An 18976-nucleotide genomic window follows, 5' to 3' on the forward strand; every position below is an offset into this window, starting at 1 on the left:
ATGAGGCAAAAAGTGTATACAATATTTTAAGGCCATTCTCAAAATTATGACGATGCAAAGTTTCTTTGACACTAAAGGTAAAAATGTTTCTCTAATCTGCTGATCCTTAAAATGATGTACATATATTTATATTATAACCGAAAAACACTTTCCACAAACTTTTTTTAAAAAATATTGCCATCAAAAATAAAAACGAGTCTTAACTCTTTTGACCTGTCAAATATTATTTTGTTTGTGCTGTCAAAATGACGGACAACCCCAAAGTTTTATTTAACCCCCTCAATAAAAATTTAAGTAAGCTTGAATTTTAATTACTGGAAAACCCTTAGGTTTAAAACAACATTAGATCTAGTTTTTCAATTCAAATTACATATAATCAATTTTGTAACGGCTTGGTGTTCCATTCAATTGCAATAAAATAAATCAATTCTTTTATTGAAATACAAATTTATAAATGGAATTAAAAACTGACTGAATCCAAATAACCTGCGGAGGAAGTCAAATGTCAATTTTTACATTACTACCTAAATGTCAAAAACTTGTCCGCGTCCATTTGCAATTCATTTGCCTGACTCTGTAATAGGCATGTTTAAAACTTACAGCCGGTATTAAAAAAGTTTAAAATAAATATATATATATACAGATATATGCATGTGTGTAAGTACATATGTATATATGTACAAAATAAAACAAAATCTTACCTTGGTGCCTTTCGATGTAAATACGCCTCATTTCTTGCAATCATTTCTAAAAACTTTTTCACCAAACCCGGATTTGGGTATAGCTCAATATCACTTGCCAATATAAAATGTGTTAATGCTGCATCTCGTGCAATATTTCGGCCAACATTTACCGGATATAGTAGTTTTTTTTGTGTCTTATACAGATGACCGCCAGATAAATTAAAAAATGGCGGTGGTATGGTACAATTATAGGCTGAACTTAGTACCTGATCACTTTTGGGCACAGCCTTAGGGATATGTTTCGTACTAAAATATATATGAAATGTGACAAATTGTCGAACGAGGTTACTATCGGGCAGGCAGTCTCTTAGGTATTTTATTGAATTTACAGTTGGCGCAAAGTCAGTGCCGGGCGCATGTAAGGCTATGCTTACTGGTGCATTCCATCTAAAGTTAGAAAAAATGAAACATTAATTTATTTATGTGTTTATTTTCCAAATTTGAATTTGATAGCTATCATTTTATCTCACTTTCACTTCATTTATTTAAAAAGAGATAAAAACATACATTTACATTTGTTTAATGAATGGAAAAGAGATAATGATACCTAATACATTTAGGACTGTGTTTACATTGGATTATTTTGATGCGACTCATTTGGGAATTTTGTCCACACTTATTTAAAAAAATAAATATCTACATTCTCCTTATAACTATTAATGTGGGAAGGAGATACAATTATGAGACGTCAAAATGAGTAATTTCTTATAAAAAATCCAATGTAAACACAGCCCAAGAATTTGTTCTAAAGGAACTGTCACTTTGACACTAATCGAAGATACCATAACAGTTGCAACAAAATGTATTGCTCTTCAATAGAAGATTACTTACCTCTCAAGCAATGGAATAAGATTATCCAAAAATGTGTAATCAGCGTGCGTGGTATAAGTAATAGTTTCATGGCACTTAAGCTCACCATGATCGGCCCGCACATAATTCTGTAGCACCCAAAAATCACCTCGTTGCAAAGTCACCGGCTTATAATCCCGTTCATGGCACTTCAGCAGTGAGCGCAGTCTCTCATCAAAGTCTTTTTCGTCACCGGTGACCATATAGCCATCGGGACTTGAATTATTAACATAAGAACTAGACTCTTGGATGCCTCCAGCATCCAGTGTTGAATCAGTCGGTGCTTCCGAGATTTTCTTGTCGGGGATCATTTTTAATTCTAAAACAAGAGGATGCTCCGGTGTGGGACCATCATTTCCCACTGCCGCCGGAGCTTCATCTTCTTCTGGCTGTTGGGGTTGGGTTTGCTGTTGCTGTTGTTGTTGTATTTGGCGCTGTTGCTGCAGTTGTTGCGGTTTATCCTCAGAAGTTGACTGAGGACTTTGATCCTATGTGTTCAAATAAAAAACAAAATTAGGTCTTCTAAGACTTACATATGATAAGAATTTATCTTACCTGTTGTGACAACGGCTCTCTTACATTCGCTTGCTCACCCTTAAAGGGCGGTACACCTTCTAAATGTTGAGCTTTGGGCACCTCATCTTGGATTATATACGCTGATCCCGTCGAGAAATTACTTCCTCCACCAATCATAACATGACTCCCAAGGTACAGAATTACCGCTACATTAATGATGATACTGCAACGCAGTAACCAATTTCGTCTGGTGAACATTATTGAAGGATTTTTATTTTTTGGAGTTCGAAATTCTTGTGCGGTTTTGAACAAACAATAATATTAAAGTTTAAGTACACTTAAGAGATACGAGTGTTTAATATATATATTTAGTTATAGTTTATACAGTTACAAAATAATTTGGTTAGATTTGTTTTCTGTGTAGCCTCCAAATTTGTGTTTATATAATAATTATTATTTTATTATGAGGTTTTAGTCTGTTGTAATTTATTTTGTTGCAAGTTGAAATAATTATTTATAATATCTCAAAAGTGCTGTATGGTAGTTTTATTTGTATTTTATTTTTTGAATTTTTGTCTTAAGTTCTAATCGAAAAAGAGACAAACGACAATATAACGACGATAACGCACGTGACGGGCTAAAGGAAGATTTTTCAGCTTTTAGTTATTGATGAGCGTTTCAGTCGAGCTCCTTGGGAGTTTTTAAATTTTTCATTTGTTTTACGATAACCACGTGAGGTTATTTGCTTTTTCGTCCTCATTTAGAGTTATTTTTCTTGATTTTCTCCAAAGTAATTTTTGGTTTATTGAAGCAGATTTGTTTGTATTGTTATTTTGGCTTATAACTTCGTCTGGAAGATTTATTTTGTATCCTAGAAAAATAAAGTAAAATAAATAATTAGTTAAGTGAATAAGAAAAACATTTTTAATAATAACATAAGAAGAGACATAAAAACAACATGGGTTAGGTAAATTCTGTTCAGTAAAATAATACATTTCATCTGAGAATTAAAAAATGCTTATTATATTGTAGCACGTTCTGTGATAAATAATTCAAAAGTCGAATATTCAACAAAGTGTAAGCTTAAAAACCTTCCCTTTGATGTCTACTTACTGGTTTTGTATGAGATTAAGGGCAAGAGACTGAGTGGGTCCAAACCATTGCTTTGCTTTTCTATTTGTGTGTTTTTGGTTCCAATTTAATTGGAATACACATGATTGAGCGGCATCTTACTTCCGCGTATCAAAGAATGATGTTTTGTAGTTAACTGATCCATGAAATTTAAGAGACAAGATATTGAACCAAATTCACCTTGTTTGGAGGAAAAAAGTTTGATCTCCCAGACAGGGCTTTGTTCTCGTTGATTTCGTCCAAATGAAATGAGACCAACGTTCTAGAATTGGCCTCATTGCACTTTTCAAAAGTAAAATAAAGTCAATTTTCGGCAGTTGCTCATATTGCACTTTGACAAAGTGAAATAAGGCCAAATTATTTTGAGAAATAAGACCAACTTATTTTTACGGTGAGGTATGTTAGGGGGGATTACTGTCCTCGTGATTAGGGACACTATAGGAGCGTGGTTTATTGTACGCAAAGTTTCATTGCATTTTTTGGCAATCCATAATGTTATGTGAAACAAAACCAATAATGAGGGTATAACATCCCCTTAGTTGTGCGCTTATTATAAAAAAATTGGCTTTATTTCACTTTGTAAAAAAAACTAACTGTTGGAAATCGGCTCTAATGCACTCAACAAAAGTTAAATAAGTCCAATTTTTGGTTCGTTGCTTTTTTATTTCATCAAAAAAAAGCATCTGAAGCTTATCAATTTCTACTTCTGAAATATGTGAAACATGTTTCAGTGATAGGTTAGGTTAGGTTAAGTGGCTGCAGATTCAGAATCCACACAAAAAAAAATGTCCATTGTGATACCACATGAATCTAGAGAATGACTTCTTACTAGTGGAACCATTTTGAGCTTTTTATAAAGCGAAGAAGACATTTGATATCCTTTTTAGCTAGTTCACTGGGACTATCAAAAGAGTAGTCTTCCAGATGAATTTTGCATCTTAGTGAAAAAGCAGGGCAAGTGCAGAGAAGGTGAGAGATTTTTTCCTCTTCTTCCCCATCCATACAGCTCCAGCACAAGTCATTTGAGGCTACACCAAGTCGTATTGCGTGTCTGCCTATAAGACAGTGTCCCGTAAGGACTCATATTAGGGAGCTAATATGAAGTCTGCTTTGGGATAACAAGTCTTTAGAGCGCTTTAGGTCCAGTGAAGGCCATATGAGTTTTGTGGCTGCGCACGTTGGTAAATTGTGCCATCTAGAGTTTGCTATCGTAAAAGCTGTTTCTTTTAGGAGAAGTTTACATGTAGCTATCGGTATACCTATCTTCTCCCTTTCAGGTGAAATAGGTATGACGGTTCCATTTTTAGCGAGTTCATCGGCTCTACAATATCCTGTAATGTCTCTGTGGCCCGGCACCCAACAGAGGTGAATGTTAAATTGCTGCGCTATCTTCATAAGAGACGATCGACAATCGAGGGCCGTTTCTGATTTGGTTGAGACAAGAGTCAAAAGATTTAATAGCAGCCTGACTTTCATAGAAGATGCGGATATCAGAAGTTTTTATCAAGTTTTCTCTTAGCTAGAAGAGGACCTCTTTGATCGCTAAAATGTCCGCTTGGAAGACGCTATAATGATTAGGGACGTGGAATGAGATGCTAATATTAGGCTTTTCTGATTACACACCACCACCAACTCCCTCATTTGTCTTGGATCCATCTGTATAAAAATGAATGCTTTTGTCATCCAGCAGTTTTTTGTCTTCCCATTCATCTCTGGGTGGAAGTTTTTTTTTCCAAATTGGGGTTTTGGAATAGTGTAGCCTATGTACTTTGGTATAGAACCAAAGAGGTTCAAAATGATGGAGTGCCCACATTGTTGTTGGTCCATTGGAAGAGGCGTTGAGTCTTATAGCTGTACTCGCTGCCACTTGTTTGCTGAAGATGTCGATGGGTGCAAGATGGAGGAGAGTGTCTAACGCCGCTGAGGGTGTGGTTCTTAATGCCCCGCTTATGCAGAGACATGCAGTGCGTTGGACTCTGCTGAGTTTGTCGTAGTATGTGCCTTTCTCCAGTGCAATCCACCATACTGCAACCCCGTACATAAGTATTGGTCGGATGACCGATGTGTATAGTCAATAGGTTATGCGAGGTTGAAAACCCCATTTGCTTCCTATGGCTTTCTTGCAAAGGAAAAGAGCTGCTGTAGCTTTTTTAACTCTTTCCTGAATATTAGGTTTCCAACTTAATTTTTTATCCAATATCAGACCAAGATATTTCGCTTCATCGGTAAGAACTAGTGTACACCTTTTATTGAGGGAGGTACAATTACTAGGATCTTGTATTTCCGTGTAAAAAGGACAAGGTCTGTTTTTTGAGGATTAATACTAAGCCCATCTAGTGAGCATATTGAGTGCGTTATAGAGGAGGTCTCTCAGTGTATTAGGATGTTCTCCTGTGTCGGCGATAGCAACATCATCGGTATACGCAACTGTTCCACAGGAGAGGGGACAGAAAACCATTTTGCGGAGTGCCTCTACCGACAGAACTTTTCGTACAGAAATCTCTCATAATAGAGTTGATGATCTTGCTTTTTAGCATTAGATTAATCAACTCACAGAGTGAGGATTCGACGTTATCCAGGAAGGCCACCATGGTATATTAATTTTGCTCTAGGGAGTATTCGATAGTTCTTACTAGAGTGTGCAAGGCTGTTCCTACAGATTTCCCTTTGCAGTAAGCATGCTGAGACATCGATAGTCTCTTATCAATGATATTACGTACATGGATATCAATCAATCGTTACAGAGTTTTGAAAATGAATGATGATAGCCTAATAGGTCTTAGATCTTTGGGGTTGACATGCGAGCATCTGCCCGTCTTGGGAATGAAACCTACCTTTAATTCTCGCCATCGCTGAGGTATATAGACCAGATCTAAATAACCTTTGAAGATCATCTCAATGATGGGCAAAGTCATATCAAAGGTAAGTTGCAGCTCAGCTGGTATGATTTGATCTTTTTTTCTTCTAGCAAGACCTTGAGGAAATGTTAAGTTAATACCCAACCCAGGACGGGTTGTTGTATTAACGGGTTTGGAGCTATCTGGGAAGTGGGTGTCTAGTAGCAAGTTTAGCGTTTCTTCACAAGAGTTAGTCCATGTAACATCTGAGTTTTTAAGACAACTAGGCATGGTTAGATTTGTCGAGATGCTCTAGTGATAAGAACCATTAAAACTGCAACGTAATGGGCCAGAAGAAAAGACTAAAGTACTGCAAAACACGTTAAAATATCAATGAATCATTGCGACCTAACGCACACAGCACTTCTTCCTTTTTAGAATCAACTTTATTCAAAATAAAAACAAATATTAGTATTTAACTACACGCATAGTTATTTAAAAAGTATTTAAAAATCATACTTATGTGACACTTTCAATACATCATACATTTTTACTTACATCTTATCTTCTATTCAATTTAAAATTAAGTACAAATTCATCTGTAATGTAAGTTTTCTAATTACAAAAGACACAATTTGAATTTATTTTATTAAAAGGGTCTCATCAAATCCACATTCAAAATTTATAACGATTTAATCGCATACTTAATTTTTCCTATGGTTGCGCCCTTAACTATACTACATTACCTACGGAACGAAAAACTCAACTCCAACAAATTCAAACATAATTTATTCCCCACACAGCTTAAAAATAAATAACGACTTATATCTTGCTTTACCGACACCGTAGTTCAAATATTCAAATAGTAACGTATGCAGTTTCTGTTATACACGATATTCACCTCGATAACACACCACAACATTTTTCACATCCATATATCTCGCGCACATCGCTGGCTGTCAAGATAGAATCAAATGGTACATTTTTGACATTTTGAAAAAAAAATCCACCGGGTAGAGACTTGCGCGGGATTACAATTTATGTTTTTGTTATTTTGTCTTCTCTAAATTGTTTCCTTTTTGTTTTTAATTAAATTGCAGTTTTGAAAATTAAACATGTCAACGAAAACACTAACAACAGATTTGGATAATTGCTTAATCAATTTCACAAGCAAAGTGTTAGTCACCAATTTGCTGGATGAATACGGTGGATTACTTGAGGAAGTTGCAAAAACTGTTCAAGAATTTCTCGTCGCCGAGGAGAAGAAAGGCAAAGAATTCGAGAAGATATTCCTTCTGAGTGGAAGACAACCCGAGTCCGAGGATGAGGTAATTACATTGGTTCCTGATGAAAAATTACAACAAAGAAAAGAACAACTCAGAGATGCCACATGCATGCTATACAGTGCTGAAATTGTTGGTGGATCGAAATCACCTCCAACACCATTTGTTCCACTGCGGCAGATGGCTATTAAGTTAGATAGTTTGGTGGTGAAAGATTCTCCAATGACTCGTGGGTTGTTGCCTGTTTCGAATGGAACAAGTTCCAATGCCAATAATGCCACCAAGGAGCCCACAAAAAAGACTGGTGGCGCTCTTGGGGCGATGTTTAAAAAACAAGAAGCTACAACAGCAGCTAATGCTAAGCCAGTTCCTGAGACAAGTACTCCAAAGAAGCTCGAAGCAGAGAAAAAAGCAGACAAATCTGGGTCTCTGGGAGCAATGTTCAAAAAGCAGGAAGCAGCAGCGACTAAGAAAAGCCCTAAGGCTGAACCAGAAAAGAAAGCAAATCCCTTGGGAGCCATGTTCAAGAAACAGGAAGCAACTGCTGCCACAAAAAAGTCTCCTACAGAGAAGAAAGACAAATCCGAATCGAAATCTTCCAAGAAAGGCTTAACCAACTTCGTAACGAATAAAGAAGAGGACAAAAAAGTTAAACCCGTTCCTAAGAAAGTTGAACAGATAAAGGTCAAAGAAGAGCCAAATGTCTCTGTCAATTTGTTCGAAGAGAGTGAAGCTTCTTCAGACGATGAAGAAGCCTTAGATGCTCTCAAGCGCGAGGTGCTTACAGACGACGAAGATGACAAACCAGCCACAAGCAGCAAACGGCGTCGCATCATTGATTCCGATGACGAAGATACCGGTCCAGAGGTTAAGGTCGAACGCAAGGAAGTCACCGATGAGGCAATGGAAGTAGAATTGGTCGACGAGGAAGATGAGGAACCAAAGAAATCTGAGACATTCTTAGATGAGGATGGTTTCATTGTCACAAAGAAACCTAAAAAACAGTCAATTCCTAGGAAACCAAATCCAACACCAGTGAAATTAAAAACTCCAACAAAGGTGAAGAAGGAATCACCAAAATCAGCAAGCTCATCGAAAAAGAAGGACACACAGAGTAAGACACCAGCCCCGAAGACAAAACAGGGAAATATTATGAATTTCTTTACAAAGAAATAAAAACAAAGTTACGGTAGGAAGGTGCTTTTTGGGAGCGTGAGAATGAATGTAATTTTGAGTAAAATAAATAAGTATTAAGAATTATATCTATGGTTGTTTCTTTGTACTTAAAGGTTAATAAAATCTCAATTGAGTCTCGATCTCCTGGATAAATTTTAAATAATTTCTTAATGCGTTCAATCATTTTAAACTTTTTTGTGTGACGGCGACTTAATATTTCTTTCCGTTTGCGTATTTTTTATCGTCCAATATTCAATTAGTGGTGTGTGTTTGGACGACTTCAAGCGATTGAAGGTAGTCGGCTAATTTCTCGATAGAAAATTGGACGCCGAGCCGGTTGGCTTACAATATTGGAAAATCTTTCAGGTTAGTCAGATAATGCTTAAATTATTTTGAATGTTTCAATTTAAAAAATTTGGTAAATGTAAACATTATGTTTGAAGTATTTAACATTTCAAGTCACTGATTGCGAATATTTTTAAACTTATAAGAACGCTTTTAATATCTGAAAACTTATGAACAAATGGGATTTATCAACTCCCAAAGAAGATGGCTCAGTTTAATGATTTTAACAGCTTCTAAAAAGGTGGTTTTTGATTGTTACAAAATAAGATTTAGATTACCCTAACTGTCTCTAAAAACTTATAAAAAAACATTTAGCGAATTAAGCATTTTGTTGTATAGTTTGTTTTTGAGACTTGAACGAGGCTGTTACTGAAGCTGTAGAAGCCCTAGTTAAAATATTGAATAGTATTGGACTATTTTCTTGTCATTCAATTACTTTCCCCGACTGTATTTAAAATTTTGTAATTAATATTTTTTCTTTTTGAAGCCTCTTCTATCCTCAATTTAGTCAAACGGCTATGCCTACAACCTTTAAACAATTAATTCAAAACGTAGGTAATTTGAATAAATTAGCAGAGTAAAAAGGTAATTAAAAAAAGAACCGGAAGTTTTTGAGTTTTGATCACAGTATTTGTCTTTCTTTTTTTTTAAATAGGTATCAAAATTAATATTCTGAAATAATCATGAGTTCTCTCGCCTTTTAAGATTCACAATTACTGACATTTAATTGCATTGTATTTATTATAAATTGCTCAATAATTCAATAAAAGCTTGAAGCTTTTCTGCTCATCATTTGCATATCTGTAAAATTTTCTGAATTTCAAATAAATTATTATTATATTACGTATGCGGGTAGAATTTTATTTATCTTCAGTTGAAGTAGAACAACAAGAGGTTTTTCATGCAAATCATATATGTAATTGTTTTATAGGATAAAAATAAAAGTCACTAGGTATGATATGACAATAAATAAGAGAATAAAAATGCAAAACATTTTGATAAACGAAGTTATTTAACAAATTATCATTGAATTGCATAACTTGATTTATAGAAATTCAAATGACAAGTTATTAGGATTGTTTAGACGATTTGAAAATGATAACAATTTGAGCGTCCAATTCCAGATCAAAAGTGATTTAACGAACACAAAAAGATTGATTTTTTTTTTTAAATTGGTAGGATCAGACGGCAAAAGATACTTGAATGGATATAAGTCAAATTTCTAAATATCAGATGGTCACATTTTATTAAAATTTAAGTAAAAGCTAAACTTCTTTACTTCAAATTGACAGCACGATATTGAAATATAAACAGACTTTTCATTCTAACCAAGCAAACAAATTGACTGCGTCCAATCTCGTGTTTAATAGGCTATCCTGGATAGTTGATTTAAGATAGCTTATTAAACGAGTTGGACAGCTTTATTGAGATGCCTGGGAGAAAACTTAACACAACATTCAGCTATTCATCAAAAGCAGACAATCATTTTAATTTTGCCGTGTGTACATAATATTATTGTTAAATAAAAAGTTCAATTAATAATGTTAATAGTTTTTACAAAAAAACACACAAATTCGAAATTATTTTTAAGTTCTTTCCAATGCAACCATATGTTGAATCAGCTGTTATTACTGGTTTTTGGCACTTAATATGAAAAGGAAAAATAAAATGGCTGCGTTGAATCTCAGACAGATAGGGTATCCGGATACCTTTTTGTTAGTGTTTTACATGTAAAATAATAGCTGATCAAAGACAGCTGAGATGTCAAAAAAAGAATCTGAAGGTATCCAAGAATTTCTGGGGTATGTAGGTATCTGAGAGAACAGCTGATTCAACACATGGTTCAATTTCAAAATTAATTTCATCTTTTTGTATTTGTTGGTAAACAAAAAGATACAAAATGTTAGTTGAAGTTGTATTTGAGGATGTTCTGTGCATAATTGACGATGAAGAAGCTATTTGCTATTTTGGAAAATAATATCTTCAGTCTTAACAATTTGATTAGGTGATATTGATGATGGGATTTTACTTTAGAAATATTGTTGTAACGTTGAACAGTTGGCCATTTTATATACTCTGCGAGCAAAGAACATACCACTTGGAGAATTTCGCTGAATGCAAAATGAGCAAAACTCTTAGCTAAATTGAACCTGTCTCCAGCTGATAAGAAACTTTCTTGCTTGCTCAAATCTAAACATAAAACAACAGTTTTTTCTCCAAGTTAAAAGTTCTTATATTTTGCTGCACTTTGTGTAAGAGATTCTAATAATTTGAAATAGTTAATAAGCAATTAATTATAGATATCAAGACTAGTTTGGTCACATTTTATTGGCTATTCTAGTTTATGCCCTTTGAATGGTTTTTAAGGAAGCGTTGCATAACCAAACGGTTTGTTGGTCCCACCATTAAGGTAAAACTGCATCTACTGTGAACAAACAAATCTACTGTATCTGTTAAACGTCAATCGTGAAACTAACTTGGTGCCGAAATGTATACAGTACGTGCGTCGGAGGGGACATCATTTCAACCAAATTACTTTTTTTTGAAAATGCTATTAAAAAACACTACTAAAAGTACAATCCTTCTGGTTAATAATGGAAAATAATTGCATTCAAATGGCTCACTCGGCTGGCCATGCAGTAGTCTACACGATCGGTACAAATTTTAAGCACATTATCTATTGTGTGCAGCTTTATTTGGCTTCACGAATATTTTCCTTTAAAGCGTTAATTATCTCTGGCTTGTTTTATGGCACTCCACACTTATTTTTTTATGGCACTCCACAAATAACAATTGAACAATGTGAAATAGCAGCTCCGAGGTGGCCAAAGACTGATAAGGCTGATAATGCGATCTTCAAAAACAGGGCGCAAAGCATCGAGTGTAGTTTCGGCTGTGTGGCACGTAACGCTGTCCTATTAACCGAATGTTGTTAATATCCTCCTCTTTAATTTTTGTGAACAAAAATACGTTCAACATGGCCCGATAACGATCGTTATTGACTGTAACGGCCACTCTTTGCTCGTTTTAGAAGAAAAATGTCCCAATTATGCCTCTCGATTCAAATCCGCACCAAACAGTGACTCGTTGTGGGTGCATCAACTTTTCAATGTATGCGGGTTTTCTGTGCCCCAAATGCGTCAATTTTGCTTGTTTACATACCCGCCAAGATCATCTGAAAAGATTACTTTTCAGAATCGGCATCCTCTCTTAGCCAATCAAAAACAAATTGGATGGTCAGTTGGCTTCAACTCCTGAACCAAGTGGACTTTGACGTCATACCAATGTCTTTATGCAAAATTCGCCTCAATGATGTCTCCGAAAGGTTTAACTGTTAAGAATCACAGTGACTTGGTGTTGATGGCGCTGCCACAGCAGCAATATTCTTGGGTGTCCGAACTATTTTTGGCTTTTCACGCTTTGGATTATCAATGATGATTGCATTTTTGTTCACTTTTTTCACAAGGTAACGGACATAGTGAGCTGACTGTGCTTTTCTTCTTCCAAAATCCATACGCAATTTTCCCACACATTATGCAACATTAACATGATTTTCAAAGTAATATCGCAATATTTCCCAGCGTTGTTCAAGCGGATACACAACCATATGTTTTGAGCGGAGAGATAAAACTAATAAGCTGACAAATCAGACATGAACTAAGTGTTACCATTCACGAAATAAGCACTAGTTGAAAAAAAAAGTTAGATGGCAGACCTTTTATTAACAATTAATATAATTGATTAGAAATAACAAAGCAAACAAAAAACACTCAAATGCACTCCTAATTATTATATTCATTTATCTTATGCAAAATATTTCTCTGGTTTCCATCAGAGCGAATATTTTTAATTTATTTATTTTAATTTGCATTGAAACCAGACTCGTTGACAAATATTTATTTAAGTCTTCACATAATTTATTTGAAAAATATATAAAATATTTTTAAATATCACAAAAAAAAAAACAAATATTAAAAAGTCAATATTCCTACACAAGTACTTCAGGGTCTATTTTATTACACCCCATTCATAATTGATATAACAAATAAATTAAAATCTAAAACTTTTGTTAGTTAACTTTTTTTATAGATTTATATCGTATGATATGTTTTGACTGACTAACTATTGGTTTTATGAAGAAAAAAAAACAATCTTTATTAGTATAAAATACTAACTATCAAATAGTCTTACAATTTTAGAATCACATTAAAATTTAACTTAATTAAATGAATATTTGGCTGAAGATGAAATTAAAATAACAAAAGTAAACAAGGTAAATAAATGAATATAATTTATATTAATATTTAAAGTTGACATTTCAAAATCTATTGATATTGAATTCGAACATTTTTCATTTGAAAGTTCTGAAAAACTTCATAAACTTTTCTTAAAATGTATGTTGCATACAATTCACTTGTGAGATTACAAAAATTAATGTTTGCATTGTCATTGGAAAACGATTGATTTTTTGCCAATGCGTTGGTGTTTTTACTTTTCGATTGAAAAAGTTTTGGTGTAAATGAGTAAGAAAAATTTCTAAAATATTTTCAAGGTAAAAAATAAAAACTGAAGTCGAAATCAATATATACAAGTTGCAAATTTTTTTAAGAAATGAGATCTGCAAATTTGATTCTGAATCAAAAATAATCCAATTTAATTTGCTCAATTGCGATTTTTTTTTTGCCAATAGAAAAAACTCCCACTACAGTGAGAAGAATTAAACATAACTAGTATTTTGACATCAAATTTTAATGAATTTTTAAGTTGCTTAAAATAAAAATTAATTTAAGTTCTATTTAAAAATATTGTATACCAGCATCTTCCTAAACCCAAAAAACATGCCACACAATTCTCGTTTTATAAACTGTTTAAAAAACCTAAGGCATATTTTAAGAATTTTAAACTTTCGAGTTTGACAAACAAACATAAGTTAATATGGTTTGCATATTTAAGCTGTCGCTTCTGAAGCTGTTGTCTTTTAACATTTGACAAGTAAAAACGGTGCTTTAAAATACGTTTATTTTTTGCAGCAGTTTTTTTGAAAGAACATTTTCCTGAATATGAAGAATTTGTCATCCAACCAATACCCATCCTTTTTGACAATTTTAATCTTTTTCAAAATTCAAGTCATTGAATTCCTCCTAGGCTATTTAGAAGATAACTTGATTTCTTAGATTTCATTATTCGTAGTAACAAATATTAAAGACTATTCAACATTTTTTTTTTGTTTTGCATTAGAAACGTCAAGCTTCCGAATCTATAATCGATAACCAAGTTAGCTTTGGTTACCAGATCAAGAAGTGAATAGAATGTGATTTTTGCTTTTCAATTTTTAAATAAATCGCTTCACACGGTTGTTTTCTTTCAAGAACTAGTCCTACATTCAAAAGTAGTCTTAAAAGTTTAAAATAGACCAGTGACCAAGCTATCAGCCTTACCGTAGCTATTTGACAAACTATAGTGTATGAAAGACTCAATTTCGCAATCAAATGAATCATAGCACCAAGAAAGCTTTGTCGTTCCACTTCTACAAATTTTGTACTCAACACAGGTACAATAGAGTTATCACAGGCTTCTTATTTAAACAAATTGAGAAACTTGGTTTTAATCTACATAAGTTTTCTCAAATAGTTGGAATCCTTATTATCTAATTGAAAGCAGATTTTTAAAATTGGAAATGACCAGTCTTTTTTTATAGATTCATTATCAGGTTTCCGCATGGTAGGCATCTAAGGACCCTACTCTTAACCTCTTTCGTTAGTGCCATTCCGGATCTTTTAGAGTACAAAAATTGTCAAATGTTTGCAGACAATTTACAAATATCTACCATCAAATGTTCACCAATGAAGATTGCCAGGATTTGTAAAAAGGTATTAATAAAATATTTCAGTGTTGTAAATATAGTAATATATATTTATGTGCAAATGCAACATTTGTTTGGCCTTTTCTTCAATCTCAAGAGTTATTTAAAATCGTCGAAAGACTTGGTCACGAAATTTTATTCACTGATATTAAATTTCAATACATTGGCTTTATTTTTGATTCCAAATTATACTTATAAATTATATTGCATCTAAATCAAACTAAGGATGGTTGAAATTTAAAATCTTCATATACTCGTATACTTTTTTAATTATACCCGCATTATAATATTTATAGTTGTGTTCTATGGTCTTCCTTTTAATAAAACTCGTCTGATAAGATCGAAAAATTCAAAGAAAACTCACAAGATTTGCTTTAAAAAACTTAAATTAGCCAAAAGGTTTACCCTCTTATAAGTGAAGGTGAAAAATGCAATAAATTTAGACTAAAAGTTTTTAATTACAAGTTGGACTAAAAACAATGTCGAACGTAGAAGATTACATATATTTGTGACAGCTAAAGTTATTTAAGGACCAAGAAAACAGACGCATAACTCACCAATATCCTGAAACAATTCTGGAGCCTTAAACATATTTTATAATTGGACTAAAGTGCAGACACCATGAAGTATATCTTCGACCACTTGACCAACTTAGGATATGTCAAACCAAAACAGAAAGAAAAATTCTGAAAATACGACCAAGTCAAAGGGTAGAAAATAAAGATATTCTCAAAAGAACGAGAATTATTGGGGTCATAAATAAAACAAGAAGGCTGGTATGGAGCTGGGCAGGACCTGTACCTAGTCTTCAGGACCAATGATGGACAACTTAATAGAGAGCAGAGAACAATAGACCAGCAGGGCGACCGGACCCAATAAAAGATGAAGTGAGAGTCTATAACAAATATGCATATATTGAAAAAAAGAACACAAAAATAGTGGCACTTGGATAGCCTTGGGAAAGGCCTATGCCAATAATCAACATTATCAACTTGTCAAAATTTTACCTTATTGTTTTATTTTTATACTCAATATACAATATACATATACGACCGAAGTTGGGCTCGAGGGTATACTGATGAGCATTCCTAGAAGCGCGAGTATTACGGTTGAACTGTTTAAGGGGAGCAATGCAGCTGGCTATTTCTCTTGAGTATAAACCGTTAAAGTAACGGTAAAAAAACGTAAGAGAAGAAACTTTACAACGATGTTCAAGCGAACTAAATGATCCTATGATCGTGCTATCACCAATTAATTTAAATGATCTACCTTCAATGATGTCCAAGAGGCTTAAGTAAGTTGCAAGAGCCCAGAGATGAGAGTTATACTCAAGCTTTGGACGTATATAAGTTTTGTAGATAACAGCCAGATCAGAGGGGGAGAACAACTTTTTGCATCGCCTTAGAAAACCCAAACATCTTGCGGCATTTTTGGCGACATCGCGTATGTGATCGTTCCACAAAAGGTGGTTGGTGATTCACATACCGAGAATATCGAGATGTTTAGTCTTCTCGATGCAAGTGCCATTCATGGATAATGGAAAGGGGGGTGTATCTCGCTTTAACGATACAAGACAGCATTTGGTTTTTGAACTTATAATATTTTGTCGTTGAAGTTCCATATCCGAAGAAAAGGGATGTGAGCCTGAAAACGAATATGAAAACCTAAGATGAGAAGTCGCAGACAGGAGATCATTAATAAAAATGAGAAACAGTGTTGGAGATAGAACAGAGCCCTGGGGCACACCAGTATTTATTTTGTGGTTTTCAGACTTGAACCCATCCAATACTACTTGTATTGAACGATCCGAAAGGTAATTACTAATCCAATGAAGCAGGGATTTTCGATAAGAGGGCCTGATGCCAAACCCTATCAAATGCTTCTCAAATATCAAGTTCAATAATCTTACTTTCTCCAAAACGATGTACAGATTTTGTCCACTGTTCGGTTTTAAAATTTTATGTTCCAGTAGAGGCGTTCCAAATCACAGCGCAATGGACTATGGACTGAATGAACCTTTAACTCGTTCGGTTACTAAGTTTGATTCAATTTATTTTGAAGTCGATCTTCAAATTAATAGATTTTGAGAAATTTTAATAATATTGTTGAGAGATATCAATACATAAATATCCTTTGATAAATAAACACATTTCTCGCTTAATTGAGCACAATTTGCATAGCAAAAGTTTTGAAACCTCCCCCATTCTCAAATAAAAATGGCAGAAGTTAAGTAGGCTAAAACGACCACTGCGACACGCGTTTCCACTCAAATATTACTATATTTAGGTCCAGGGGCCACTTCTATGTACATTGGTACACTGTGCAAGAACATATACACTTCGTGTCACATTAATAGGGACAAGCTTTTTTCATTTTTATCGGACGAAACCCAAATGTGGAATGAATGAGTTATACATGTATTTAGTTTATATTGCAAACACAAATTTTGAACTAATTTAATAAATACAAGTTTTATTTGGGTATTTTCAAAATAACTGTTTTTTTAAATTTAAATTTACCATTAGCATGTTTTAAATCATATTAAAGGATACTCTAATTGATTGGGATCTTAATACGAGTATTAATTTGATAGAATCAAGAAGTAAGTAGAGGTAGTGGTCTAACCAAAGAGGAAATAGTCCAAATTCACCCCTTTTATAGCCAGCAAAATTAGAAGAAGTTTAAACTTTGTATACAACTACCTGAAGAACTCGGAGAAGTATGCAAAAACCACAAAGGAAAAGTCAACAAAGTCACATCATTTCAGGAAAGGAGGGCGTTAGTGAGACCTGCTTCAAATTAAGAATTTTAATCAGGAAAATTAAGGAAAAAGTTGGGGTAAATGCTAGAAGATCCACTGTTGCTCCGACTTAAACAACAAAAGCTTGCATTCAGGGGCAAAATGTGAACCTATTACCATGACCAAAATATTTTAACAACCTTAACATCATTAAAAACGTGTGGAGATGGCTTTCAAGAAAAGATAACATAGGAGGACGGCAATAAAAAAATCGATCAGATTATTGAAGCCATAAAACGTTCCTGGGCCTAAATTTCGCTTAATTATCTGACAGCACTCTTTGAATCCATACACCATTCTTGTGATGTGAAGTGATTCAGAAATCAGAGGGCAGCACACATTTTTAAAAATTATTTAAATTCATTCAATAAAACCAGTATTTACCTAAACCATAAGATTTTTTACTAATTTCTTTTTTTAAAGGGTCTTACAGACAAATTTAGATCTTCTACTTTTATCACCTTCTTTTGAAAAACAACAATAACACTCGTATTTATCAACTTAATCCAATTTTTTCATCATTCATGCCACATTTTCCAAAAAACCTATGGGTTTGGAAAAAATCTTCGAATACAAAACGAAAGAAGTTTATCCCTATTCATGTGACACCAAGTGTACTTATATTTTTTGTACTCAAGTATAAAAATAACTTCAATTTCCATAATTGAAGTTATTTTTTTATATCCTTACATTTGGCAGGTATGGTTTTCAATATTTGTGTTTTTATTTTTCATGCATGGATTCGAATATGTAGTGATTTATTTACTGAATTGCAAATTAAAAGAAGGAAATACCAACAAAACCAAATAAGAAATACAAGGGAGTATATTTTACTCTCGAAAACAGTTTTAATAAAAAAAATAACTACTGAATATAAAAATGTATAGAAGCGGAGTCGCGGTCGAGGCGGGTTGGTCGTAGTTGTAGCTCGTAGCTACAAAAATGTAGGTTTATTGAGGCGCGTATTCTTTTATATTCTCATCCAATCCTGCTATCATCACATTTTTTAGCATGATGTGAATTATTCACATCAGACACTGATTTTTATTTTTTAGCTGTTTTCATTAATTTCGATTATATTCGACTATAACATAAAAACACAGACAAGCTTCAGAGAATTTGTATGGCTTTAGCTTTATAAGAGTAAATAGAAGGAGACGTGAGGATTGGACAGTGGTCTGTGAAGTAAAAAAGCAGATTTTGGGTTTTGCGTCATTAAAACGGTATTGTTGAGTAATAATTGGGTTTTGGGTTTTGAGGTTTGTGTGCGGTTACAAATTGAAAATTTAATAGAAAATAGGATGCAATTTAAATGGAACTTTTTTTCAGATTTCATCTAAGCTTGTTAAGAAATAAAATAAAAAAAAAAAAATCTTTTACAAACAAACGCGTGACCGTAAATGAATAAAAGTAATAGCCAAAGGGGAAATGTA

General features: G+C 33.7%; 2 protein-coding genes across 7 annotated transcripts in view; one reads left to right on the forward strand and one right to left on the reverse strand.

Annotated features, from left to right (window-relative positions):
* Window positions 1-18976, reverse strand: part of LOC129941214 (beta-1,4-glucuronyltransferase 1) — a 292248-nt gene that overhangs the window by 4205 nt on the left and 269067 nt on the right. For all 6 annotated transcript variants that reach the window (XM_056049787.1, XM_056049785.1, XM_056049789.1 and 3 more), the window contains 3 exons: window positions 2148-2979; window positions 1575-2080; window positions 702-1130 (listed from right to left, as the gene is read on the reverse strand). In XM_056049787.1, coding sequence (XP_055905762.1) covers window positions 702-1130; window positions 1575-2080; window positions 2148-2366 — 1154 coding nt within the window. In that variant the 5' untranslated portion in view covers window positions 2367-2979. The remainder of the gene's footprint in view (window positions 1-701; window positions 1131-1574; window positions 2081-2147; window positions 2980-18976) is intronic.
* Window positions 7192-8535, forward strand: LOC129948606 (DNA polymerase delta subunit 3). The gene has a single exon (XM_056059759.1). The coding sequence runs from the start codon at window positions 7192-7194 to the stop codon at window positions 8533-8535; it is 1344 nt and encodes a 447-aa protein (XP_055915734.1).

The sequence above is a fragment of the Eupeodes corollae genome, chromosome 1 (assembly GCF_945859685.1).
Source record: "Eupeodes corollae chromosome 1, idEupCoro1.1, whole genome shotgun sequence".
Classification (NCBI taxonomy): domain Eukaryota; kingdom Metazoa; phylum Arthropoda; class Insecta; order Diptera; family Syrphidae; genus Eupeodes; species Eupeodes corollae.